The sequence below is a fragment of the Lissotriton helveticus genome, chromosome 2_2, assembly GCF_964261635.1.
Source record: "Lissotriton helveticus chromosome 2_2, aLisHel1.1, whole genome shotgun sequence".
NCBI lineage: Eukaryota > Metazoa > Chordata > Amphibia > Caudata > Salamandridae > Lissotriton > Lissotriton helveticus.
Genome location: NC_136060.1, coordinates 167,735,894 through 167,763,530, shown reverse-complemented (window position 1 = coordinate 167,763,530; position 27,637 = coordinate 167,735,894). Strand labels below are relative to the sequence as shown.

Below are 27,637 nucleotides of genomic sequence, written 5' to 3'. Positions count from 1 at the left end.
ACATCCTCGTGCGGCCACCGTTGATGATCTTAAGTTTCGCCGGGAACATCAAATATGCTTCTGCGCCTTGTTGCTGAAAAGGGGCAATTAATTGTCTTAGGCGCCAGCGCCTCTCTACAGTAACATGACAAAAGTCAGGCCTTGCAAAAAATGTAACCCCCTCAACTGTTCTCTTAGAGTCCGGCCTGGCTTTTTCCATCACCTCCTGCCTTGTCAGAAGGTTGCCAAAAAACACAAGCATCGCCCTGGGCAGGATATCCTGGTTCCTTCCTTGCCTTCTTTTAATTGTCAGTGGGAACCTGTGGGCCCTTTGTACCTCCTCTTCCCATTGCCACTTAGCCTCCGGGAAGGCGCCCCTTAGTAGCCTAATCACGTATCTCCTTGCGTCCTGCCCTTCCACCCCTTCCTCGAGCCCCAAAAGCCTCACGTTATTCCGTCTCTGACGGTTCTCAAAGTCCTCTACTTTCCATTGCAGATCTTCCACTATCTTTGTCTGTTCCATCTTAAATTTTTGCCAGTCTGTTACTTCATCCTCCAATCTTCCCGTCCTTTCCTCTACCGACTCCACTCTCCCCTCCACTTCCTCATACTTCTTGTTCATCTTCCTTATGGAGGCTTGTATCTTTTTTGTATCATGCCTAGCTCTGCAGCTTTCTGCCCTCGCCTCTCCCTGTATTTGCTTTAGCATATTGACTAATAAATCCAATGTAGCATGATTCCCCATCCCATCCTCCTCACTTGCAAAATCCTTCCCATGTGCCCCTTGCAAACCCTCTTGAAGAGTACCTGCTGTGGCAGAATAATCCCATAGTAGTTTTTTGTTTGTTCTTGCGAGGGAACGACATTTCGCAGCTCACTTTTTCTTCTTCTGCGCATTTATTGCCCCAGTGTCGGTGCTTTCTTCCTCCTCCTCTGCTGATAAATCCGATGTCTCCAGCTCTTCTCCCTCGCTGGATGAGCCTGTCCCCTCATTAACTGAGAAGAATTTGTCCCCTTCACGTTCCCTCTGTGAGTCTAGGCTCGCCAGACTTCCCCAATTCACGTCCGGTTTCATCCTCAAATTATTACTGATCTCTGCCTCTACCTGTAAGAAGGCATCCATCATTAGAGCATTATTCGTCCCTTCCACCTCCGCGTCAACTCCGCCGCTTATTGTGGTGGTGGTCCTAGACTCCTTTTGCGTTGGCCCTCCGTTGGCCCTCCATTTTCTTTCACTTCTTCGGATTTCTTCTCCCCCGTGCAAGGTACTGTAGCAGGAGCCGCCTCAACTGCTCGATTCTCAACCGTAGCCGTGTTCCTCTACACTCCGCTCTGCTCCGCGCTGGGCGTGCTCTCTCCTGCGAGCCTCCCTGGTTGCTCGGCAACCCTGATGTTACTCTCCACGAGGACGACCTGCTCCGCGGAGCACACGCCACTGCCCCCCGGAAGTCCGCCGGTCCGCTCCGCAGTCTGCTCTACAGTTTGCTCTGCAACGCCTCCGGCAGAACTCTTCCTGCTGCCGCCGACTCCACCCGTTACTCCTATCAGCCGCTGCTCCTCGGTGATGTCAGCAGAGCCCGCTCCGGTGCCCTTAGCAGGTCCGCCAGACAGAGCCGTCATGGATCTCTTAGCAAACGCTTCTGACAAGGTAGGCTGTCTCAGCGCCGCGTCCTTGTCCTTGTCTTTGCTCGATAAGCCGACATTTTTGTTGCTCTCTTTGCTCTCTCTACCAACTGCTGAGTTTAATGCTTCTCCTTGCAGTGGTTCACTTCGTGTCACTCCAGCCTGTGCCTTCAGTTCTGCCTTCTTCTCTCTCTCAATCTTCCGTTGCTGCGCCTTCTGAGTTGCGCTTAATGCTGGAGTAGTTTTCCTGCCTGGTAGCGGGACTTTCGGGATAGCCCCCGGCCCGCTGACCTCCTTTGAACGCGACGACATTCTTCTCTTCTCTCCGCTGCAATCGCCTCTCCAGCGTTTAATCTGTGCCGTTCTCCAGAGCCTCAGAACTGCCCAGTGTATTAGCCACATAGCCACATGGCTTCACAATATCTCTTTCGTTACTGAAATCCTGCTCTAAGCCCGGGACAGGAGAGAGAGTAGAATGCGACTACTCCCTACAATGCACTAGCGGCCATCTTGCCCCCCATAATGCGGATGATATAGGAGTAGAGAGTAGGGATTACTTGGCAGGGATATCACATGAGAAATTGGACAGTGTAGGAAGAGATAAACTAGATCTACCTTTATCACTTCAGGAGGTCAAAATGGCAGTGACTAATCTACCAGGGGGGAAGGCTACAGGGCCAGACCAAATTCCAGCTGAGTTCTATAAAACGTTTTGGGATAGGCTTGGGAAGGATATGTTGGAGACCTTTAGACAGGCCCAGTTACATAGATTAGCACCACAGTCCTGGGGTGGAGCAAATAATATTGTGATTTTGAAAAAAGACAAACCCCTATTAGATCCAGGGTCATACAGACCTATTACTCTCCTGAACGCGGATGCTAAAATATATACCAAAGCATTAGCACAAAGACTGAGTAGAGTTATTGAGGGGCTAGTTAGTAAGACACAGCATGGCTTTATCCCCGGGAAAGGGACTACCCAGCGCACCAGACAGCTCATCACCATAATGGATGCTGCCGAGGTAGCAGGAGACCCTGTCGCGGCTATATTCCTCGATGCTGAGAAGGCATTCGACAGGGTCTCCTGGGAGTTCTTGTGGAACGTTATGGAGTGGTTAGGCATAGGCAAAGGATATATTAGTGCCATACAGGTATTATATGAGCAGCCGACGGCAAGGGTGAAAATAAATAAGACCTTCACTAAACTGGTGCGGATAAGACGCAGAACTAGGCAGGGTTGTCCGGTATCACCCCTACTCTTTGCCTTATATATAGATCCACTGCTCAGGAGGTTAAATGTTAACAATAAAATCTTGCCGGTTGTGCTGCAAGATACAGAATACAAAATATTTGCCTATGCAGACGACGTGGCATTGATAACTATGGAACCAGGGAGGGCTATAAGAGAAATAGAGCAGGAGGCAGCAGACTTCGGGAGTCTGTCAGGGTACTCGATAAATAAGGGGAAAACCCAGATTATCTTGAATAAATATACAGCCTATTCAGATCCCAGAGTGGTGAAGGAGGCAGTGTATCTGGGGGTAAGGGTGACGGCGGACTTGGAGGAATTAGTGAAGATAAACATGGAACCATTACTAGTTAAGGTAAAAAACAACACAGAAAGAATCCACAATCTACATTTGACGTTAATGGGGTGCATAAACGTAATTAAAATGGTTACACTCCCGAAATGTCTTTACCTGTTTAGGGCCATCCCTCTTTTCTTTGAACAATTTTGGTTTACTAAGTTAGAAGCAACTCTTAATAGACTGGTGTGGGCACAAGGGAAAACTAGGAGGGCTTACAGGCATATGACACTTACACGAGAAAAAGGGGGTTGGGGTGCACCGGATTTTAAACTTTATTATTGGGCTGCAGTTTTGCAATATTTTCAGGGATTAATAGGTGGTGGGACTGGCTTTACAAATGTGTATAGAACTGCGCTGGGGGAGGCCGCGGTTGACGGGTTTTTGAATACAATAGATTATAAACTTCGTAAACATACTAGGTTTAAAACCCTAAAAGCTGCATATAGGATTTGGAAGGGTGTAGGAAAAAAACTGGGAGTTGGCAGATTTAGCAGATACACTAGATTATTATCTAATGAAACACTCCCGGGGATATCTTTAGGGATGGAACCATGAGGATATGGAACGCCAGGGGTATCAGGAAAATAGGAGACGTCTTGGATACAGAAGGGGGGGTAATACAATTCGAGGAACTACAAAGGAGATTTGAAATACCCACTAACACTTTCTTTAAGTATTTACAGGAGAGGAGTTACCTGAGGGATAAAAAGGGAGGCCCGCTAGGATTTAAACATTGCAGGTTATTGGATTACGTAGAACAAAGTAGATATTGTACGATACGACAGATGTATGCAGAACTGTATGCCTTCAAAAAGGATGATAGAGAAAAATTCTCAAAGAAGTGGGTAGAAAAAGTGGGGACCACCCCGGATGGATTTCAGAAGTCTCTAGACTTAGGAAGATCAGTGCTGTGTTCGGCGACGCTGCAGTCACAGCATTATAAAACACTATTCTGCCTCTACCATACACCGGCAAGAATAGCGCAGTGGGGCGGGGTGGAAGGTATAACTTGCCCTAGATGTAATACAACTGAAGCTGACATAGTACATATGTTTGCACAATGCCCACAACTGTACACCTTGAAAAGGACCATTGAAGATTTTTTGGAGAACTCATTGGACATTAAGACTAAACTAAGTGATGAATTGATACTGCTGGGGGTTAAGACTGAGGGTGAAGAGGGCTCAACAGAGTTTTTGTTTTTGGTGGCAGCTGTATTTCGAATTAGCATTGCACGGGCATGGCTAGACAAGATACCCCCAACATTTCAAACTTGGATAGCAAGGTTACTAGCCTCATATAATCTGGAGAAAGCGATATATGAGAGGAAGGGTAGTAGGGCGAAAATATTGGGTGGGGAGATGTGGCAACCCATCACGCGATGGAAAGCCGGGCAAATCAGGGAAGGGGTTGGGTAAACAGCAGTATGATGTAGGGGTTGATTTGCAGTGCCATTTTTTCTTTTTTCTACAGTGTCCTGTTGTAAGAATGTATTTGTTTTGTACAGTATTGGTTTATGTAATTTTATTACTTTGTGCTGAAAGCTTGACTGTAATAATTTGGGGGGTTAAAAATGCTGAGAAAAAATTATAATAAAAATATTTTTAAAAAAAAAGAAAGTTCTGCAGATCTGATGACACATTGTACCAACAAACACTGGAAGCACCAGACAAGACTTCAAAGAAACGGCAGGAACAGACTTTCAGGGGGGTTTTCCTAAGAAGCTCAGAAGCTACTTTGGCAACGTACTGCTAGAAGCAGGTAAGTCACTGTGGAGGAGGAGGAGATTTACTTCAGCTTGGGTGCACGGGTACTATATGCAGCCGAGCTGAATGGTCCCAACGGCAGTTTTGATGGAGATTCTCAAGGAGACTGCAGCAACCGCTTTCACTGATCTCACCTACAGGACAGGCAAGATCTGAGGAACGCTCAGTACGTTGATCAAGCGATGTGCAACTGCTCTCAGCCCGGAGGGAGCACCACTCAAAACTGCTGAAGGAACCTGAAGAGTTTGATGGTGTGGATGCGCAGCCCATCATCCGCACCATTTTGTGTGTGATACAACACAAAGCAACTGGAGGGTAACGTTTTTACTGAGTACGTTCTGAGACCGCATCCACACATAAACTGTTGCCGGTACCGTTACTCGCTATATCACTTCAACCACCAACGTTCCATGGCACAGATCATATCATGGGACAGCGGGGGCAGGGTTCACAGAGAGAAAGTGGGAGGGAACCACCAATACAATAATAAAATGTTGTAAGGTACACAATATATTATTAAACACATTACAGATGGAATGGTCTTCAGTGCTTACCAATCATCTTCAGAATAGCTATAGTTTTCCGCCTCTGGGCAATTGCTAGACAAGAAGTAAAAGAGTGGAAAAAGAGATATAACCAAAGAAAGAAATGAAACGAGACAGAAGAAACATTACATGAACAATATAAAGATAGTTACCTAACAGACAGTAAAAATATTTCTGATGGATGCTGTTTTTTTCTTGAAGAATCTTCACCTCTTAAAGAGGTTTTCTTCCAAGTTCCAGAATGGAAATGGAAATTCTTCTAGGTTCCAGAGTCAAAAACAAAGTTTGGAAACCATGGCATAACACAAAATGATGCCCCCTGCCCCCTTTTAGAATGTGACGAAGGCCCCCCCAAGTTTCCCATATTTCAGAGATATACATTGGCCATGGGCTGAATGGGGGACCCGTCGAAGGATTGGGGTCCCCTGGAGGGCTGTGAGTTTCTCTGCGTCGCAGGGGCTTGCATTACTTCCCTGTTTTTAATACTCAAATTTGTCTTACCATAGATACTCAACAATGGTGTGCAACACCCCACGAATAACTAGGAGGGACGCTTTAAGGTACATATCCTTTATTACCCAAAATCATTAATACATTTTCCAAGTCACTGCCCGACTCCAATCAGAATTTAAATACAACACCCATACCACTACATGCCAATATTGTCAAGTGTGAGTGGATGGCAACCAAGAAGAGCATTAGCTTGCACACAAAATTACACTATTAAAGATTGTCTGGGGACAGCGCTTGCACCAAGATGGCACCAGACGTGTGAGCCGTGAGCTCTCTCCTCTGCGAGTAGAAAGTGGGCCCACCTGGGTTCCCCCATAACCCTACAGAATAAGCTCCTGACGAGTGATTGGTGCAAATACATGATGGACATTCTGAGGGATCGGACTGCTGCAGTACGACAGCAAATCCAAGACCGGGGCGGATGGTGCGGTCAGCAGGGCATTATCAAGACACCAGCCACAGACTGGCCGGGACTCGTGGATCCGGCCACAATCTCTAAGTGAGTGCAACCCTCAGCGTCTGGTGCCTGGGTCCAGAAAGATGTGGTGAGTGGGAGAAATGGGGGCAACTGCACGTCGATCCCCCACAACAGCTACAGCAACCAGTCTTACCCTGCTACAAGTCCTGAGACTGCGGCACCAGGACCCTCTCCGTTGTGCCATGTAGAGCCTCTGAGGAGGCAGGGGTTCCATGAAAAGGTGACTGAGCTGGGGGGCCCATCCTCCTGCAAACCTCAATCCCCGACCCCTCCACTACAGTCGATCATCAAGTGTCAAATGCCCCACGTGGGCAAGGAGGGGTGCTCGTTAGGCCCTCCTTATTTATTTATTTAACACATTTCTAAAGCACGTCTGTCACCCAACAGGTATCCTGGCACTATTGTATTTACTGAGGGAGGAAACAATTGTCCTACATTGTGTTAATTTCCAAGCAATGTAGATCAGTGTCAGTGTTACAAAGGTAAGAGACTCGTTTTGAGACCCTTCCTGAATTGCAGTAGGTTGGTGGAGAGTTTCAAAGTGTGCGGAAGTTGACTCCAGAGTCGGGCTGCTTCAATGGAAAAGGCCTGTCCTCTTTGTATAGTTCTTCTATATCTAGCCACACATGCCAAATTGGTAGAGGCAGAACGTAGGCTTATCCCAAGGACATCCCAGTTTAATCTCTTTTTCAGAGGGTCAGGACCGAACCATGCAAGGATTTAAAAACAATACAAAGGGACTTAAACTGTATTCTTTGTTTCAGTGGTTGCCATTATAGATCTTTCAATGCCAGCAAGACTGTAGCCCTTCTTGGCCTGTTCAGTGCTAATCTGGCTGCTGCTGCTTGGACCCTCTGAAGCCGACCAATCAAATAGTCTGAGGTCCCAAGCAGTAAGGCATTGCAGTATCTGACGGCTTAAAATCGTAAACTACCAATGCTCTTGAAGTGTTGGGTAGCAGAGGGAGAATCTTTTTTTTGATAATCAACTTTATTGAGTTTATAGAACATCGAACAAAATTCATTGGCAGCAGCTCACAAATCAACATAGATAGGGGGTCTGAATCAACAAGACTTAAAGGCAGGGGTAGTCCATTCCAGTCCATCATCTCATCCTGCAGGACAGTAGTAGCAAATCTTAAGACAAGCATTACGGTTGGACTCATGGCGGGATCATGTTGAACCATTTCCCCCATATTTTGGGGAACAATTCTGGAGAACCTCAGGATGCCTCCTCCTGGGTGACGCACCAATCCACTCCCCTCCTTCACCCCCCCAGAGTGGGCGCAGCAGCTCGCGACCAGTGTAGCGCTATGTCCCTCTTGGCCACGGCCACCGCTGTCCCAAGTAGGCTCTTATCCATCCTGGACCCGTCCAGGCCATCAAAGATCCCCAACAACATGCGTAATGGGTCATGAGGAACCTTCCAACCCACTTCCCTACAGAACCTCGCCAGCACTGGGCAGAGCCACACCATGTGGTAGAAGTCAGCGGGGGATGAATCACATCTCGGGCAGTCTGGGGGGGGGGGGGTCTGAAGCGGGCACGGAAGAGTCGCTTTGGGGTAAGGTAGGCCGCATTGAGGTAGTATATCAGCACCAAGCGCAGTCGGGAGGACGTGGTCAGGGTACGTGGAGCCATAAGGGCGTCCCTCCAATCTGCCTCTTCTAGGGGGGCCACCCATCCCTCCCATCGGGCACGCAGTTTGTCTAAGGACGCGGGGCCATTGTTCACTAGAGAACGATAGATGTGAGATACTCTGCCCTTACCCAGATTCCCCATCATCACTTGAGCTTCGAGGGGGCTGAACTCTGGGAGGGTGACTGGAGAGGGGAGGTGTGTATGGATGGCATGACGCAGCTGCAGGTATCTAAAATGCTGGGCATGGGGAAGGGCGTGGCGCTGCTGTAGGTCGGCAAAGGCACGGATATGGTCCCCCACCCAAACGTCTCCAAGGACCGAGACACCGATAAGATCCCATCGACGGAAGCCATTTAAGGACGAGACCTCCCGGAGCCAGGTACCGTGTCAGAGTGGTGTCTGTCGGGTAAGTTTACGGTCCCATCCCGTGTGACGTAGGGCGGCGCGTCAGGCCAGGAGGACCGTGCTAGTGATTGGCACCGGGCACCCGTAGAGGAACGCCTGGATCTGTGAGAAGTCCATATCCTCTATTCGACGCGATACACTGGGTCGGACCAGCCGCCCGCATACCAGTCGTGGACGACTAGGAGTTTGGTGGCAAGGTAGTAGAGGTAGAGGTGAGTCACCCCCAGGACCCCATCGAAGGAGGGGATGCGGCTGTGTGCTAGGGAGATCCGTGGCCGTCCGCCACCCCAAAGGAATCGGGATAAGGACCAGTCGAGCTTGCGGAACCAAGTGCGCGGGAGGGGAATGGAGATATTTTGTAGGATGTAGAGGAAGCGGGGAAGGACCATCATTTCGAACAGATCGCTTTGTCCATGGGGGTTGAGGGGAAGGGATTGCCACTTTTTAAGATCTGCCCTCATCCGGGTCACCAGGGGTGTGATATTGAGCGCCCATTCTAGCTCCGGCAGGAGGGTCACCCATATCCCCAGGTGTCTAAGGGAAATGGACGACTGCCAATCGTAGCAGTCTCGAGAGGGATGCAGCGGGACCAAGGTGGATTTGGCCGCGTTGAGTCGGAGGCCGGAGACCCTCTCAAAGTCAGCAAGGATTTGCAGGCACTTGCGGCCCGAAGTCGCCGGGTCCGCCAGGTGGAGGAGCACGTCGTCAGCATAGAGGGCTACGTGGCTCTCCTTCCAGGTCCACCCCTTAACGAGGGGGTCTTGCCGGATGAACGTTGCCAGGGGCTCCTTCGCTAGCGCGAACAGGAGTGGGGAGAGGGGACACCCCTGGCACGTGCCTCTACAGATCAGGAAGGCCTCCGAGAGCGCCCCATTGACCAGCACCCGGGCCCTAGGGTTAGCGTATAGGATCCCGATGTGGCGGCATAACACCGGGCCAAAGCCCATCGCCTCCAGCACGTCCTGCAGATAGGTCCAACCCACCGTGTCAAAGGCCTTCTCAAAGTCGAGGAAGAGGAGGGCCAGATATGGGGTCAGGCGGGCGCGGTGGGCCAAGTCTAAGTGAAGGCGGCGGATACAGTGACGGGTGCTCCTAGCCGGCATGAAACCACATTGATCCGGGAGGACCAGATCCTGCAGGTGGGGCTTGAGCCTCTGGGCCAAGATCGTGGCAAAGAGCTTGATCTCGGTATTGATAAGGGAAATTGGGCGGAAGTACGCGCAGTTCGTGGAGGGCGGCTGGGTCTTGGGGATGACCACAATCGTGGCCAGGTCTGATTCAGGGGGAAAGGAGCCATTTTCCACTACGTGTCGAAAGAGGCCCAACAGTCGGGGAGCCAGGATATCCCGAAAAGCGGCGTAGTACTCCTGCGGGTACCTGTCCGGGCCAGGCGTCTTACCAGGGTGGAGAAGGTGGATAGCCTCCAAGACCTCGTCCAGGGTGAAGGGCTTCTCTAGGGCCTCTGCGGCTTCAGGAGCAAGGGAGAGGAGCCGTGCACCAGCAGTGTTCAGGAGGGTAGTCAGGGGCATGTCCGCCGGCCGCGCTGCGTAGAGGCGAGCGTAGAAGTCTGCAAAGGTTCCGGGTATGACCACAGAGGTTACCTGGAGGGTGCCATCCAGTGCACGGACTTCCGGGATGATGCGGTGGACCTTAGGGTAAGAGACCAGATTATGGAGGAGTTTGCCATTTTTGTCACCCCAGCCATACACCCGCGCCACCGACAACCGCCATATCATTTGGGCCGAATCCAGTGAGAGCTGGCGAAGCTCTTCTCGTATCAGCGCCAACTGCCGGGTGGGGTCATCCCGTCCAGCGAAGGCTTGCCCTGCCTCCAGTCGGGCAGCCTGGGACTCCAACTCCGCGAGCCGGGCCACTCTGTCCGTCCGCTTGGTGTGGACCAGCCCTCTCGCCACCCCGCGAATCACCGCCTTACCGGCCTCCCACAGGGTTCCCGGCGAGGGGACCGACCCCTCGTTGGTAGAAAAGTAGTGGGTTAGCTCCTGCCCCAGCGTATCCACCAGTGCGGGGAACCAAGCGTTAAGACGCCAAACCGCTCGCGGCCCCATCAGGGCAGAGCCAAGTCGGAGGGAGACGGGGGAGTGGTCGGACAGTGCCCTCGGCATGATTAGTGCTCCCGAGACCAGGGGGCAGTCAGTGGCCGGGAGCATGAGAAGGTCGATGCGGGAGGGGTATGGTGGGATGTCGCCGTGTGGGTATATTGGGCTTTGCAGGGGTTCCAGACTCGCCACACGTCACAGAGCCCCAGAGCCGAGGCCCAGCTCAATAGAGCTGCTGCAGAGGAGACCCGGGCCGCCGACAGGGTACCGGTCGTGTCCCGTTGGGGCTGCATGATGGTGTTAAAGTCACCACCGACTATCGTAAGGCCGTGTGGGAAGGAGGAAAGAACCTGTGTGAGGCATCGAAGCGTCGGAGACAGGAGGGCAGGCGGGATGTAGAGATTCAGGATATTCAGGGGGCAGCCCTCCACCATGCCCGATATCGCCACGTATCGTCCCTGTGGGTCAGCGTACGCCTTAACCAGGGTAAAAGGGAGACCTCTCCTGAGCAGAATTGCCACCCCTCGGGATCCGCGTAGAAACCCAGTCTGCCAAACCGCCGCAAAGCCGTATCGGGCCAGGAAGTTGCATTGCGTTCCTAGGAGGTGGGTCTCTTGGAGAAGAAGGACGTCCGCCGCATGGCGGTGTGGCGCCCGGAGAACGGCCGTGCGCTTAACATGGTCAAGGAGACCATTGACGTTCCAGGAGAGAACGTGGAGGGGTCTAAGCAGCGTGTATGCCATTAGGGGAGGGGGGATGTAGGGGAGCAGAGGACACACGGGGGCGCACCCAGAAGGAGAGGGCCAGCAGCGCCGTGCCGAGGCAGAGGGAGATTAGCGAGGCTGGTTAGCAGAGCGGGGGCACCGGGGGTCCAGGGAGGGAGCAGGGGAGAGGGGGCAACCGCCCGCGGCCGCCCCCCTCGGCGGCCCGTAGGCCTCCATAGATAACAAAACATCGGGCAGCAACAGGTGTGTGTCAGGAGTGGATCTACCCACCGCATTTCGTCAAGAGGACGAGCTGCAGACAGCCACCCGCAGGTAGCACCAACAAAGGCGGAGGAGCGGCTGAACAGAGCTAAACTAAAAAGCGGCGCCCGTAGGCGGCCGAAAACAATAAACCAGTGGGAGTCAACGGACTCCCCCCCCCCCCCCAGATACCCCCCAACTCCCCCCACCCTACACTTCGAAATAGGAAGGATCTGTCGCCCCGAAATCCAATTAACCAGAGGAAACCCCGCTAGGGGAAGGTACTAAACTTAAAACGGTTAGTAGGGAGCAGTAGCACCAATCAAGAGTTTGCTAAGGAGGACCCCCCTCTACATTGCCGGATAAATGGCAGCAGCTTTAGACATTAGAACTTCAAAGGTGAGTACATTTCAGGGTACTGGCAACAGTCTCACAAGTGACAGAAAAGGATGGGGTACCAGGAGGAAGAAGAAGACTGAGCAAGAGCACAGAGTAAGAGAGCGTAGACAGTTCAGGTTCCTGCCCCCATGGGGAGCCTCTCTGGGCATCCAGCTCTCCAGGCGGTGAATAAGGCTCGGGCGGCCGGTCAGGGCAGAGCTGGCCGGTCGGATTCAGCCAGCGAGGAGCAAACAGCAAGTGGCCCTGGTTCACGACTCCGCATCAGTTGGGGTTCCTTGGATCACAGGCCTTCCGGACAAGTCCGAATCCGATCTTGCCCTCCGTAGGTCCGCACTCGACTCAGAGGTCCGATCGATGATGACCAAGGAGGAGAACGCAGCAGAGGGGGGGCCCGAGCCAGGGGCGGAGATGAGGAGCGCCGGGGCCCCCCCGGCGAGAGAGAGGCCTCTGGTCGACGGCGGCCCCGCCTTCGGGAACGGGTCCGGCGTCGCCGCGGCTTGGGCATCTCGTGGTCTAGGCGGGGCGTGGGCCCCTGGACAGGGGACGGGGCCCGCCCAGGCAGAAGGGGATGCTCCTCTGTGAGCCAGGTCCAGGCCGCCTGCGGGCAGTCAAAGAAGAAGGTCTTGTCTTGAAAAAGGACCTTAAGGCGGGCCGGGAAGAGGAGACCATAGCGCAGCCCCAGTGCCCTGAGCTTTTGATTAACCTCGTCGTAGGATCTATGCTAGGATTGGACCTCCCTGGAATAGTCCGGAAAGATAATTATTTTAGAGTTCTGGAAGTGCAGGGTGCCCAGATCCCTGGCAGCCCCCAAGATGGCGTCCCGGTCCCGGAAGTTGAAGATACGGAGGATGAAAGGGCGGGCAGGGGCTCCAGGGGGTGGCTTAGGCGCCAGGGAGCAGTGGGCCCGTTCTATCGCGAACCAGGGGGGGAGCTTGTCCGCAGGCATCCACGAGCGGATCCAGGTTTCGAGTAAGACGGCGGTGGAACCCTTCTCCACTCCCTCCGGAAATCCCATCCTCCGCCCTGCGATGGAGATCCGATGTCAGCATCTGAAGACGGGCCACTTGGGTCTTCAGGGTGGTCAGATCATCCTCCGCCGTGGAGATGCGAGATTCCGCTTCGGTGATGCGTGCCGTGGCGTTGCGGAGGTCCTGCCGAATGAGGGCCACGTCCACCCTCACCTCCCCGATCTTATTTTCAACAGAGGCCTGGGAAGTGCTGATCGCCTGGAGGATTGTGGACAAGTCCCCCCCCTCAACCCCGGACAAGGGTGGGGGGCCAGCACTGAACTCGTGGTTGGGTTTGGTGAACTGATCCATTCGCATCTGGGTCGGGGGGACCAGGGTCTGTGTGGTCTTTCCCCTGCCCATGGTCTCTGTGAGCCAGGAATCGGCATGTGAGGGGTGGTGTAGTTGCAGGAACTCACTCCAGAGGGTCTGGCTTCCCGACCTCTTGGAGGGTTCAGGTCCCCGGATCGTGGCGATGGCGCGGCGGACCCTCCGTAGACCGCAGGCCCTCAGGAAGACAGGGCGAGCGAGGGATCCCCAGGCGACCTTGGTGGACGAGGTGCCGGTGACCAACGGGCTCAAGCAGTCACCAGGGGAGCGGAGCGGGGCTACAGCAATGCGGTCCGTGGGTTCCGGCGCCCGTCGCAGGCCCCCCCGCCGCCAAAGCCCCGGAGATGGAGCAGTAAGGGGTCAGAGGCAACAGTGGTGAGCGGGCGAGGTGTTCTCAGGCCTCTGTGCCCGTGGGGAGCAGGTCCGGGGGGGCGGGCTTCCGGCCGTTCCGATTCAGTGTCCAGTGGAGCGGAGCGGGGCCCAGCAGTGCAGTCCGCGGGCTCCGGTGCCACCGCCAGTCCTCGCACCGCCAGAGCCTAGGAGAGGGAACGATGAGGGCCAGCGAGAGCAGGTGTAGGTGGGCAGGGCGCTCATGGCCTACAGGCCCGTGGGGCGCAGGTCCGGAATGCAGGCGCCCAGCCGATCGGGCGCCCCAGTCAGTTCAACACCCCCGGGGGTCCCAATGCGTCGGGGAAAGGAACCGGGGGCTAGGTAGTGAGCAGATGGAGGGGGCCGGTCAGTGGTCGGGCGGGGTGGGGGGGCTGTCTCTGCCTGCGCGCTCCCAGGCCTCCCAGCCCGGCTAAGCAGCACGCGGGCGAGACCACTGGGGAGCCCTACGCCCCGCCCCAGGCCTCTCCTCACCTCTATGGGGTCTCGGCGGCCCCCGGTCGCCTCGGGTCGCTGGGCAGGGTCCACCGATGTGGCGTTGGCGTGGCCGCTGCCGGGTCGGCTTCAAAGGGTCCCACAGCGCCCCAGTGGCCCAAACGGGGTGTCCTCAGGGGGGCCCCATTGCAGGCGGCGCGCTCTGGCTCCCCGGCCTCTCTGCCCTCTCAACCAACACACAGGCGAGGCCACGGGGTGCCCCTTGCTCCAGGGCAGGCCCCCATCTCCGCCACCAGGCCCGCAGCAGGCTACAAGGGCAGGGCCGGACGGCGCCACGATGAAAGGATCCGGGGCGGCCTCACCACAGCTCCCGGGATCCGCGCCTCGTCTCAGGACCGGGCAGGGTAGCACGGCGGCCACGGGAAGGCTCCGCACCCAGGTGGGTGGACCGCGGCTGGAAATAAGGCACCGGAGCGGCCCGCTCGTCCGGGGGGGTGGAAAGCCCGCCAGGTAGCCAGGGAGTGCTGGTCACAGCTCCCAACGGCAGGTCGCCTCGCTGTTCAGCTGGGGGCCGCCATCTTCCGGACCTCGCGGCCGGGAAGGATCGCGCCAGCGGAGGCCCTGCCAGACCGCAGGGAGACCCCAAACGCCACCGGTGAGTGCAAGGCAGCCAGGGGAGTGCAGGAACCCAGGGGCCGTCCACCGATGGTAGCTGCTGCAGGCGGATGCTGGGCGGATGAGGGATGGGGGGTCAGAGCACTCAGAGTGCGACCACCATCTTACGCCTCAGGCCACGCCCTCCAGAGGGAGAATCTTACGCAGTGCTTTTATTGAAACAAAGCAGGTTTGTGCTGTCTTACTGACATGTGGTTCCAAGCTAAGACTCTTGTCAAAAGTAATTCCCATATTTTTGACGACCTCCAAAGATATCAGAGCCTTATCATAAGATAAAGGCCAGAAGTCAGATGGAAGCGAGGCTGGGATTTTTGTTGCTGGACAGCATAAGAACTCAGTCTTTTCTCCATTAAACTTCAGGGAGTTTGATTTGAGCCAGTTGGCTATGTCATTCATACAGTTGTGAAAACTGTTCAGTGTCCCTGAATGATCTCCTTTAATGATAAAATCAGCTGAGTATCATCCATGTAGATTACCAGCATAATCTTATGAGATTTGATTAGTGAGATCAGAGGGCTCATATAGATATTAAAAAGTATAAGACGGATTGATGAGCCATCTGGAACACCATGTTTAACAGACCTAAACTCATAAAAGAAAGGAGAGAGGGATGCCTCCTGTCTGTCCACCAGATATGAATGCAATCATTTTGACACTGAGCCCTTAATGGAGGATAGTCTGTCCAAAAAGGTGTTATGATTTTCCATACTGAATGCGGAGGAAAGATCGAATAAGATCAATACCACAGAGTTACTATTGTCTACATGCATTCTAAGTTCGTCCATAACAGTAAGCAATGCTGTTTCAGTCCCATGGCATGGGAAAAAAACAAATTGCTCTTTTTCGAAGATCTGGTCAGCTTACAGGTAATGGGATAGAGTTTTACTCAGATAGTGTTCCAACATTTTTATGGGGTTTTTTGATAAGAATGGCCTGGTCTAAAGTGTCTCTAATACTATTTTAGAAATTCTGATAATTTTCCTCTACTGTTCTGTCCTCCTTGAACACGGAGGATAGGTCAAACAAAGGCTTGTCCCTGGGTGATTCCAGGAATTGTTTCCATACCCTGCCATAGCGTTTGGCAGGTTGCAAGGTTTTTTGTAAGGCTACATTTTTATTTGTAAACACAATTTCACTAAAACATTATCTATCCAGCACATAGGGAAATGTTCTCAACCGTAGCCAGGTCTTGGGATGAAAAAATAAGGTCTAAAATATGGCCGTCCTGGTGAGTTGGTCTCGGCACTAATTGTTGCAGGCCCAATTTATCACATGAACCGAGGAGATCTCTCAGTGCAGGTTGAGGCTCGCCAGAAGACCATAAATTTAAATCACCCAAAATGAGGAACCTTGAATGGGCCACAGTCATGCTACCAAAAATGCTAATTACGGATTGAAGGTAAGGGTTTGATGGACCGGGAGGATGGTACCACAGTATGCCTGAAAATACATGACCTTTACTGTTTTTAAAGGAAAAAGCCGGGTCAGGGCCCGCAATTTCATCTAGGCTCAGTGGGACAAAGTCCTATTTTTAGGTCTCGCATAGCATTGCAGCGCAATGCGCTGTCGCTTTGCGAGTCATGAAGTATACACTTTCAATCTATAATTTTCATTGGCTTCCATCATAAATTGAGCATTCTGATTGGTTTTTAGCTTCTTAGTCCCGCCTCCTGACGGCCATGTCGTCACTATTATTCTTCCGAGGCTATCAGCCCCATTACTGTAAAAATGTTTTGTTCCCCTGCCTTTACCCGTTCCCTCCCGCAGTCCGAATTTTTTTTACCACAACTACCCCCCGCCCCCTCCCATTCGTGCCTTCTTTAATACCCGCACTTCCGTTTAAAATGCAATAGGGCGCACGTAAATACGAGTCCTATTGCATTTTCAGTGTGTTTTTGTTTTGTGATTGGTTGCTAAATTTGCACTCTTTGTCTTTCAAGCACGTGACGAGTGGATGCGTGTGTGCGCGCGCCCCCGTTTTTTCACCGCTGCTGCAGGAGTGGAGGATGGCAGAATTCGTGCACGTGCGCCTGGGGTTTTCCCTGAGGCTGCAGGCATTTCTCCAGCTAATTAACACGCTTTGAGCTACAAAATATGCATTCTCCAAAGTTGCCAGAGTCCCTGACTAGCCTCAGTATTGTTATCCTTTTCTCTTGCAAGCAGGCAGCCATGCTTCCATCCTACGGCCCTCCAAACTCTCAGGAAAACTACACTTTCTCTGACAGTTCGACCAGTCTGCGGATGTTCCGACGTGCTCCGTTGCTAGCCTCATCAGTTTGGTTTGAGAACGATTGCTAGAGTGAATGTCAGTGCAATTTCAACTGCCAAGCGCGCCTGAAAGCACGTTGAGGCAGCCCTGGAAGCGCAGTGCCCACTCCGGCGTCGCCACCATGGGCGTGGTAGCAAACAGCAGTGCCGGGGTCGTGAAGCTGAACCCGGACTTCCAGCCCATCACCCAGCCCTGCGGGGTGTCAGCGGGAGGCAAGGTGGTGAGAGCGTCCAGGTCAGTGACACCCGCACTCTCTGCTGCGAAGCATTCTGAGCAGTTCAGATTTGTATGCCAATTGACATTCTTCCCATACACAACATAGGCTACCGGGACTTTGATAATCTCAGTACATAGCAATATTTGAGCATTTCTCTGGGGAAGATAACTTAAGCGATGAGTCATTGTCTGCACTGGAAGTAAGGATAATTAATTCTTAATATGTTGAATGGTGAATATGCAAATACTAAATGATACCGGCAAAATGCGAAAAGTGGGAAAAGGTTTTAAAGTATGACTTTTTCAGTTTTATATCTCTATTGCTGCAGATGTATAAGTCAGATGAAGTGAATGTCTTGGCGTGGCATAGATGTGAATTGCAAGACAACCAGTCGAAGTGAAATCTTTTGGACCTCATCTAATTTTGCAGTAGGATGAGATGGCTAGAAGGGTATAGGCAGTTTACACTACGCCACTGACTTTATCTTAAGTTTTCATAATATTGGCATGTCAGGGGAATGTTAATTTTAATAAGTCATCTGTTGTGGTGTGCAGGAACCCAATCAGATGCAAGTGTGTTTTGACTTTTATATAAACTGTGAAAACGTGCATTCCTCGCTAAAAGTGAAAACTAAAACACTGTCTTTTCCTCGGTGGACTGCTACGTCGGAGGCTGCTTTCAGGGCTGGGTGAAGAGCTATTAACTAGATCTGAAAGTGATTAGCTAATATATTTTAATAACTGTGCTTTAATCTATGCTTGGGCCTTATTTTCCCCCAAAAAACCCTAGGCGAGAATACCCACACTAACATTTCCCACAGAGACAAGATCGCTGCCCTCACTGGCAGGAAGAAATTTTGGGCTGCTTTGAACATTTGTGCTAGGCTGATTTTGGTTCTCAGTCCGGGCTTGAAAACCCTATGCCTACCTTTTAAATTGACCCCTCTGTGGAAGGCTATGTGTTCACTTTACGGACATTTTATTAATTGATATGTTTACTGCAGTAATTCTCTAAAATGTTCAATGCATTTATGCCCATGGATGTAAATTCTAAAAAATGCCAGGGACAGCGGAAGTGACAATACATGCCCTTCGAACATGCCCTTTGATCTCGATGACATGCCACTTGACCTTTACCAACAAGTGAAATAATATTATATGAACTTTATCATTGATGAGATCACAGGAAGAGACACCACTGTCAAAAAAGTAGAGCAATTTTACTATAATAACAATAACGCTGCCAAAGAAGATAGCATTACAAAATGTACATTTAGTGGTCCTCTGTATGATAAACAGATTGCCGCAATACCATGCTGAGGGCACATCCATCACTTAACAGGGTACAGCCATCATATGCCAGAGAGTCATCATATCTTGAAGCAGAACCATAGATACACAGGTTATGTCTGAAATGGAGAAGTGCATTCTCAAATAATTTTCAGTAATAGCTTAGTTACATCGTCGGACACACTGGTAGAGTCTAACGTCAGTAAAAAAAAAAAAAAAATCCAGAGGTACACCCCTCATGGCCGGTCACAACCATCATATTTTCACTTGAATTAATCAAGAGAGTCACTCTATGCTTAATGGTGACAAAGATGTATTATTTTTGAAATGTAATGTAAGGGTGTTATCAGATTAGTTCTGCATTTCATCTTTTTAAGTTGACACTTATAAAACTTTTGGCAGAAAGTCCAGTATGGGAGAAGCACTTTTTTATTTTTAGCTTAAACAATGATTTTGCTGCAGCCTACCGTAAACTATTTTAAATTAATGACTTGCATATTCACAGTGCTTTCTGACATAGACTGAGATCTTGTAGCACTACAAATACATGGATTCTTTTTACAGCAGTCTTTTTTAGGTTGAGCCTGGGCAGCGAATGCGCTACTCTGCGAGGCATGCTGTATTCAGGTAGTGATTTCAAGCTCCGCCCATATTTTTCATTTGCTTGTGTCATTGTCCACTGTAAATTGTGGCTGTTCATTGGTCAATAGGCTTAGTAGTCCCTTCTTAGTACCGCCTTGCCTCATTGTAACCTCCCATGGCGACACCCCCTGTTACGTGTGTTGTTTCTCTGTAGGTTTTAATTACAGCCTCTGAGCACTATTTTCTCAAATAGGACACACTCTCTCCTAAAGCTTTTAAATAAAAATGTATAGTACAAACAATGCAATAGGTCTCGCATTTGCGAGAGTTAAAGCTATTGTCATTGTAAATGACAATGCCTTTTATTTATCAGTTTTAAAAACAACACATATATAAAAGGCATCGTCATTTACAATGCCAATAGCTCAAACTCTCATAAATGCGAGACCTATTGCATTGCAAATGCTTGTTCTTTGTAGATTAAGCCTACTCTGCCTCCCTTTTTCAGCTCATGTGGTTTATGAAACATCATTGTACCTAGGTCGACCTCTGAATCCATGGTCCGCCAAGTCTCTTTCATAAACAGAGCATTGAGGTCTCTTTAAAATGCAATAGCTCCAAAATCCTACCACAGCAAGTTAAAAGTTCAAAACGTTTTTCTCTAAAAACTTTGTTTTAGCACCGTGTTTAACAATTAACAACCGTCAGATTCAATACATTTGGATCTAGAATGCGGCGTTTGGAAAACTTTGTTATAGCAAGATATTCAAACTAGCAGCAGTTAGTTTAGCATTAGTAATTTTAAAGTGCGGGTGACACCAAATTAACATACAATTCCTAAAGTTACTTGCGCCTCCATTGCAAATGCTGAAGTCTGCTCTCCTCCTAATGAGGATGACCAGACTGCTAACCAAAATGGCAGTCGATGGTGGTCCGCTCTAACAGGCGGAAATGCACCACAATACTCTGGCGTTTTGTTCAGTGAGGAGTTTTCACAAAAATACAACAGCTCGGAAATCCTGTGTTTTGGACTGGTGGTGCTGCGGGGGACCCGTGGTGAGCCAACCCCGCATTAATGAACATATTTGCTGGTGAGTCCTGGGCCCCTCACACAGGTGGAGCAGTCTCTGTGGATTGCTTGGTCTACAAACGACTAGATGGACAAACATTGAGACTGGTGAAGTTAAGACGTTGCCCTGAGCCCTGGAGCTGGAGGTGGCAACCACTGGGGAGAAACTGGATTGGGCCCTGCTAATTAGCATGCTGAGAGGGGGACATCCAGGCACGGATTTGAATGTTCACCACAAACACTTTTAGTGTGTGTGTCCTTCCTCCTGTTGGAACGCTGATTGGTCTGAGCGCCCACTGTTTTGAGCCCTTCAGGACTGCCTCCCCTGGGCTGACTCGGCTTGAAACAGACCCAGACATGCTGTCTAACAGTTTAAGAGGGGCCTGTGCCACAGACCAACCATGGTGGTTGCCAGAAATAAAAGTAAAGGCACACTTAAAGCTTTACTCCAGCAGCATTTCAATAAAAAGAAATCAGATGCTTCCCATTGCCAAACCAGACAGCCTGATACAGTCTTCAATGGGTCCACTATTCTGGGCACATGTTGAACAGGAACACTACCCCTCTATTCAACTAATTTTTACAGTAATGTATGCGGAGATTAGAAATACCATGTTTAAATTGTTTGTTGCCGAGACCCAGCATGACTGTAAATTAGGGACAGACGTTCTTCTATTTATAGGCAGTTCAAGCTCTGGTTAACATTTTTCAAGTTAATTTTACAGACTTCACTATAGGGGGATCATTCCACATTTACACACCTGACCTCTCCAGAAGCCCACCACACATAAGTGCTTTGAGAGACTACCTCCAGCTCACTTATATATCTACATGACACAATTGATCATAACCACCTAAAGTAATATGCGTAAATATCCCTGCAAAGTATAAATGGCTTCTGTATGAACTCGCACTACTAAATATGGACATGGGCCTTCTATAGAAGACCCACCTGCTTCCCAGTGACTAGGCTCGCCCCAGGTCGAACACCTTCTCCTCCCACTTCTTTTCTTCATCCACAAGGAAGACAGCAGTGGTGGTAATTCTTATTTGAGGAGGGTGTTGTTCGAAGTTAAAGACCACTGGAAGAAAAAGGAGGGGAAATAGGTGGGACTGTGGGGTACCAATAGAAATCAATCTCTCTCACTTGTGTCACTTTACTCACTGAACCAGGGCCAGGAGCAATTCTTTTTCTGAGGACTAGACCTTACATTGAAATGGGCAAAAGGCCCCCTCGTGGTGAGAGGACACCTGAACCTGTTCATGAACGAGGAATTAGATCAAATGCAATACAATTATGGAGGGATAGCTGTCCTCACGGGTCTAGGGAAAACCCATCTTGATGGTCCTGGCTTGGCAGAGATATAGGCTTCCCTTGGGCAGCGACTAGTCCCATTTTTCGGCCACCTATAAAAGTTATGCACACACTGATCATATGCTCCTAGAGAAGAGACTACTTCCCGGGGTCAAGGATGTCCACTAGGAACCATTAACTATTTCTGATCATGAGCCACTGTTCTGCGTGTTGGAATTGCCCACATCCCAGGGGCATAGAAAGGGTACTTGACGTCTTGGTGAAGCTTTGTTGGAGAACCCTGTTGTTATTAATAATATGAGCAAAGCTATTAAGGAATATATAACACATAATGAGCACACAGAAGTGAGTGCCAGCTCACTTTGGTGCCAGGCTGAAATAGGCACTATCTCTTCGGTTGATATAGCTAAGAGACGTTGAGAAATCCCAAAACGCACACAATCCCAGAAACTTAGTAAGAGGATGGTGAGCCTGTGGGGGCAGCGTTGGATGCTCAAAACAGATTGAGCAAGTTTCATGTCAACATAACTTGACATCCATTTTATAAATTAGGTAAAGAGATTCTGTAGGCTTAATGCCATATAGAATAGACATGGTTCTATGTGCTCGGGGGAGGTGGAAAAAAGCTACAGACTGTGAGAAGGTATTGGGGTTCAATTTCAAAACCAAAGCTTCGACCAGTACACTTTCCGGCAAAGCGTGTGACAACAAGAAATCTGAGACACACTGGGCATCTCTGTTCTTTCTGGCTATTGGTCTATGGACTACTGGACGCAAGGAGGGTGCCATTCCTCACTGAAGGAGACCAAGAGCTCGGAAACTGCAGAAGACAGTTGCAAGATTTAAGTAAAAATTAATGATTTTGCCCCTGCAGAAGTAATGGGCAACTCCAAAGCTTCTGCTGCTTTTCATATCACTGTAATGCGCAAAGAGACTTCCTTAAAAGACTATACAGAGGAGTAAGTGATGTTCTTTTGCATTTTGCAAATCAGTCCTGAGTATCTGAGTTAAAAGGGGAAAGAAGGTTATCAAGTTGTGAGTTATCCTGTTTGAGCATGGCATCAATATCAGAGCAGGACCCACATATTTCTTACATCGAACAAGTACCTGGGTCCGGAAAAAGTGCTAAGCCAAGAGTGCACCATCAAAACATGCCTTAATACTTTAATTTACAACTCGGATGATTTTTGTTGACTTTGAAGGTGTTGCAGAGGATGGCATCTGAGCTAGCACTGGGGTGGTGCCTTGGCAAGCTTTGATTTCTTAGGCGCCAGAGCCCGTGGCAGCACAGAATCAGACTGGGGTAACTGGAGTGGGCTCACCTTTGAGACTGGCCCACAAAGCTTTGTAGACATCCTGAATAAAGTCAGTATTGCCTACTGGAATGCCCCAACCTGTTAGAGGTCAGATATCGAAGTCGGAAATCCACATACATAAACTTGGGAACACTTTCATAGCTTATAAGTTGACAGTTTATAAACCAGTTTACATGATAACGAAAAAAGAATGATAAAATAAATCTGTATGCGCAGCTGGCAGTAAAATAAAAGAACCTTGAAAGATAAAGTATTAATAATCATTAAAATTGTTTAAGTAAAGGTGGACATATGTACTCCAAGAGTTTAGTACTGAACTTTCATATGCTCAAAGATCATATTTCAATGGAATAGGCAAAGTAGGCATGTCAGAATGAAAAATTGGGACTAGAAAGAAGACAGAAACACATGTCTAGATTTAGAATACTTAATACATCTTTGATTGCATATACAAATTATATTGATGCCCTTTCCTGAAATTTCTTTCAAAGTTTATGAACTGAAAAACCAGAAATATCAGCAGTGTGATGTTCTATGAGTGTTAGAAAATTATTAATGGCCTAAAGCATTCAAAAGGAAAATAACTACAATTTCATTCGAAAACACAGATTCTACAACAAATTGCTGGCTGCAGTAAATAAGACTAAGCAGGTAATTCTGGTTAAACTAGAGACTTCTAGTGTTTGGAAACACTGGATTTATCAAACTTTCTTCACATGACTGTAGAAAAGTGCCCCTTTTTCACATGGTCACCCTCACCTTTTGCTCACTGGTACTGATGTTCTTGAGTGGATGTGCACTGGGACCCTGCTTAACAGGACCCAGTGCCAGTGCTCTTTCCCTAAAAACTGTACATGTGTTCCATTGTAACCCAATTGGCGAGGAGTTAAGCACCCTTGTAAGTCTCTGGTAAATGGCACATATGGTACTCAGAGCATGTTTATTTATTTATATATTTATTTAACATGTTTTATATATAGCGCTAGCTGGACCCGGGGGTATCAGAGCGCTTTACATGAGTATACATTGTAATATAGCAACATTTACAATGAGGTAGTATTCAGAAATTAATACAGATGATAGAAAGCAGTTTAAATATTACACAATCGAATTAAACGAAACAAGTTGCCAAGGGTTACAGCAAATCATGAGGGATTAGGCTAGAGAGAGAGGGAACGGATGTAAAATAGAGAGGAAGGGTAAGGAAGGGGAGAGGTAAAGGAGGGGGATAGTTAAGGCAATTTCAAACAGCTATAAATAGATACAATTATTTGCATATAATAGGTTTACAATGAGGTGGTATTCAAAACCCCACAAGAAGGTAAAAACACCTCTAGTTTTATACCATCACTTTACGTGAGTTGCAAAGGGTTACAGCAAGTCTTGAGAGATTAGCCTAGCACGGGGGGGAATGAGGATGGAGAAGAGGGGGGAAGTGTAAGGGAAAGGAGGAAGGCTGAGGGGGGGGGGAGGTTTCGGTAATACCAGGTGTGACGAGGCAGGTCATATAGGAAAGACTGGAGCGAGGAGTTAGTGGGCGAAGGAAGATGAGAGATGGGAAGGAGAGCAATAAGGAGGTAGGGGAGGGAGGACCCCAGTATTTGGTAAGCAGGAGAAGTTTAAGGTCTGTTTTGCAGCTGGCGTAAGAGGGGTTGCAATGAAGATCTTTGGGGAGGGAGTTCCAGGAGTAAGGTGCGTTCCCAGAAAAGGATCGAGATTGTGTGGTATTCTTGTTTAATAGAGGAGGGACAAGAGTGAGGGTGTTGGAGCTTCTCAGTGGTCTAGAGCAGCCGGCTAAGTGAAGTTTTTCTGTGAGGTATTGTGGGGTGCATTGATGTAGGGCTTTGTGCGTAATGCAAGCTGTCTTGTAGGAAGCTCTTCCTTCAATGGGGAGCCACTTAAGGGCTTTAAGGGCAGGGGAGATATGATCAAACCGTTTGAGGTCGCTAATGAGCCTAGCTGCTAGGTTCAGAACCAAGTTGATTGGGGCGAGGTGGGTTTTAGGAGTACCAGCGAGGATGGCGTTACCATAGTCGATTTTTGACAGGACCAGCGATTGGACAACTAATTTAAAGTCATCAGCTGGAATGAAGGGTTGTATTTTCTTTAAGTGATGGAGTGTGAAGAGAGCGCTTTTGGCCGAGCTTTTTATGTGGGGGATAAGAGTGAGGTCTGGTCAATGTTGAAACCGAGGGATTTAACTGAGTTAGAAATAGTGAGAGAGCAGTTGAGTGCTGTAAGGTCAGAGATGCAGGATAGAATAGGGAGAGAGTTGTTCTTAGGGGAGAAAATAATGATTTCAGTCTTTTTTGGGTTGAGTTTGAGGTGGTTGTGGTGGAACCAGGCTTGAATCTTACTCAAGGCATCATTGAGGTGAAGGACGTCTGAGTGGGATTGAATGTTATAGTAAAGCTGTGTGTCATCAGCGTATAGGTGGTAATTGATTCCCGCTTGTTTAAGGATGAGGGTGAGGGGTTCCATGAAGAGATTAAACAGAGAGGGGGAGAGGATAGAGCCCTGAGGGACCCCTAGGGAGACGGGCAGAGGTTTAGAAAGGCAGTCGTGGATTTTAATTTGCTGGGTTCTATGTTAGAAAAAGGAGGTGAACAATTTGAGGACTGAACCGTTGATGCCAAAACGATCTTTAAGTGTGTTAAGAAGTGTAGAGTGATTAACAGTGTTGAAAGCAGCAGAGAGATCAAGGAGAATGAGTAAGGAGGATTTGCCTTTGTCGAGTGTGTGATGGATTTCATCAATTATGTTTAGTATTGCTATTTCTGTACTACAGCCCTTTCTGATGCCTGATTGGAGCGGTTCTAGGAGACTGAAAGAATCTATGTGTCTATCTAGTTGGAGCAGGGTGCATTTCTCAAGGGCTTTTGAGAGAAGAGGGAGGTTAGAGATAGGACAAAGGTTATTTAGGTCATTAGGGTCACCAGCGGGATTTTTGATGATGGGAGTGATTTGTCCCAGTTGGAGGGACGCAGGGACACAATCAGAGGTAAAGGAGGAGTTGATGATTGAGGTCCAATAGGGGGCAATGATATGTTTTAGATCTCGTACAAGGTTGGGAGGGAGAGGATCTTTAGTGTGAGATGATGGTTTCAGTCTAGAAATGACGTTAAGGACATCAAGTTCAGTGATTGGATGGAAGTCGTGCCAAGAAGCATTATTTTTTAGTTCAAGTACGATGGGGCCGGGTTTAAGAATAGGGAAGATAAGAGGGAGTGATAAGGAGTCTTGAGGGAGCGTAGAGAGTGAAGGAGAATTTGAGGAAATGTCTGATGAGGGTAGTGGGTTAAGAAGGAGGGGGGTTATGGCGAAGGATTGATTAATTTTGGAGATTTTTACTGAAAAATAGTTGGCAATTTCCTCGCATCTCTCAGTGGTAGCAATCACCTTGGGGGCTGCAGAGGACGTTTTTTTTTTTTTTTTTCCACAATTTTATTGAAAATAAATTTTTACATATACAGAAAAAGAACAGTTGTCACAATTCTTGGCAGTTTCAACAAATGTGTACCGTTTGGCTTACAGTGGAGCACGAGAGAGAAGAGAAGGAGAGAGAAAGAAAAGAAGGGGGGGTTTCTTACTGCCTCAGATGGGCGTCGAGGGCTTCCCACATATCTCCTCTGGCTGAGTGGTTCGCCGCCTGGTGGTTGGCTGTGATGTTGTCTGCCCCCCGTAGGAATGTTACCCAGTTGAACCAGCGTTTGAAAGTGGCTTTGCTAGTGTTTTTCCAGTTCCCCAGGATTGTTTTAACGGCTGCTGTCAGCAGAACATCGACTAGTTCGCGGTTTTCCTTGGAATCAAGCTGGGGGGCCTGGAAGGCCATGGCTATGCCTGCTAGGCCACGTTGTGTTTGGCAACCTGTGATCATGTCTATGAGGTTGTAGACTTTGTTCCAGAAGGTTTTGACTTTGGTGCAATTGTATAGCATGTGAGCTAGGTCTCCCCTTTCTTTGTGGCAGTTCCAGCCGGTGCCGCTTTCGCTCGCACCCACTGTTTCTAGCTTCGCTGGTGTCCAGTGTAGCCTGTGTAGTATCCAGTATTTTGTTTGTGCTAGTTGTGGGGTTATCTTGTTCTTGGATGCCGATGTCCATAGTCTGGCCCTCTCCTCTTCGTTTAGTGGTCTCTGTGTTTCCCCTTCCCAGAAAGCTATTGTTTTGTTGTTTAGAGTAGTGGTGCGTGGTGTGATGAGTTTGTAAATCTGCGCTGTTTGGTGGTCTGTCTTGTTTAGATTCTGTGAGTACTGTATGATGGTGGGTTTGTGTTTCGAGAGGTTTGCTTTGGTGATGGCCGCTTTGATTCTGAGGAATTCATAGAATTCTTTGCTTGGTAATTTGTGCGTCTGCTGCAGTGCTTCGAAAGTGAGTGGGTTGCTTCCCACCTCTAGTTGGGCCGGCACCGTGATGCCTCTGCTGTACCACTCTTTGTTGTCTAGTCTTCCCTTTGTACGTTACTTTGGGGTTGTGCCTTATTGATTCCCATTTGGAACCTTTGATGCTGACTTCTAGTTCTCTGTCTATTCTTAGTAGTGCCGTTTTTGTGTTACGGAGTATCGCGTTTTTTGCTTCTGGGTGTCTGTCGGCCGTTAGTGCCATGATCGGGTCTGACTCCCCCAGGATGCCCCTTTCCAGGTCGAGCCAGACCGGCACGTACTCTGGTGTAGGGGCGACCCAGTGTATTCCCTGTTTGGCAAGGCATGCCATTTGGAAGGCCTTGTAGTTCGTGAGGTTTAGTCCTCCTTGTTCTTTCTTTAGTCTGAGCTTTGCTAAGCTGATTCTGGC

The 27,637-nt window shown here is 49.3% G+C and overlaps 1 protein-coding gene across 6 annotated transcripts in view; it reads right to left on the bottom strand.

The window, feature by feature from the left end:
* Nucleotides 1–27,637, bottom strand: part of ATP8A1 (ATPase phospholipid transporting 8A1) — a 1,103,292-nt gene that overhangs the window by 667,389 nt on the left and 408,266 nt on the right. For 3 of the 6 annotated variants that reach the window (XM_078678246.1, XM_078678250.1, XM_078678247.1), the window contains one exon: nucleotides 5,512–5,556. The exons of the other annotated variants lie outside the window; for them this stretch is intronic. In XM_078678246.1, the coding sequence (XP_078534372.1) occupies nucleotides 5,512–5,556 (45 nt within the window). The remainder of the gene's footprint in view (nucleotides 1–5,511; nucleotides 5,557–27,637) is intronic. 6 annotated transcript variants of the gene reach the window in all.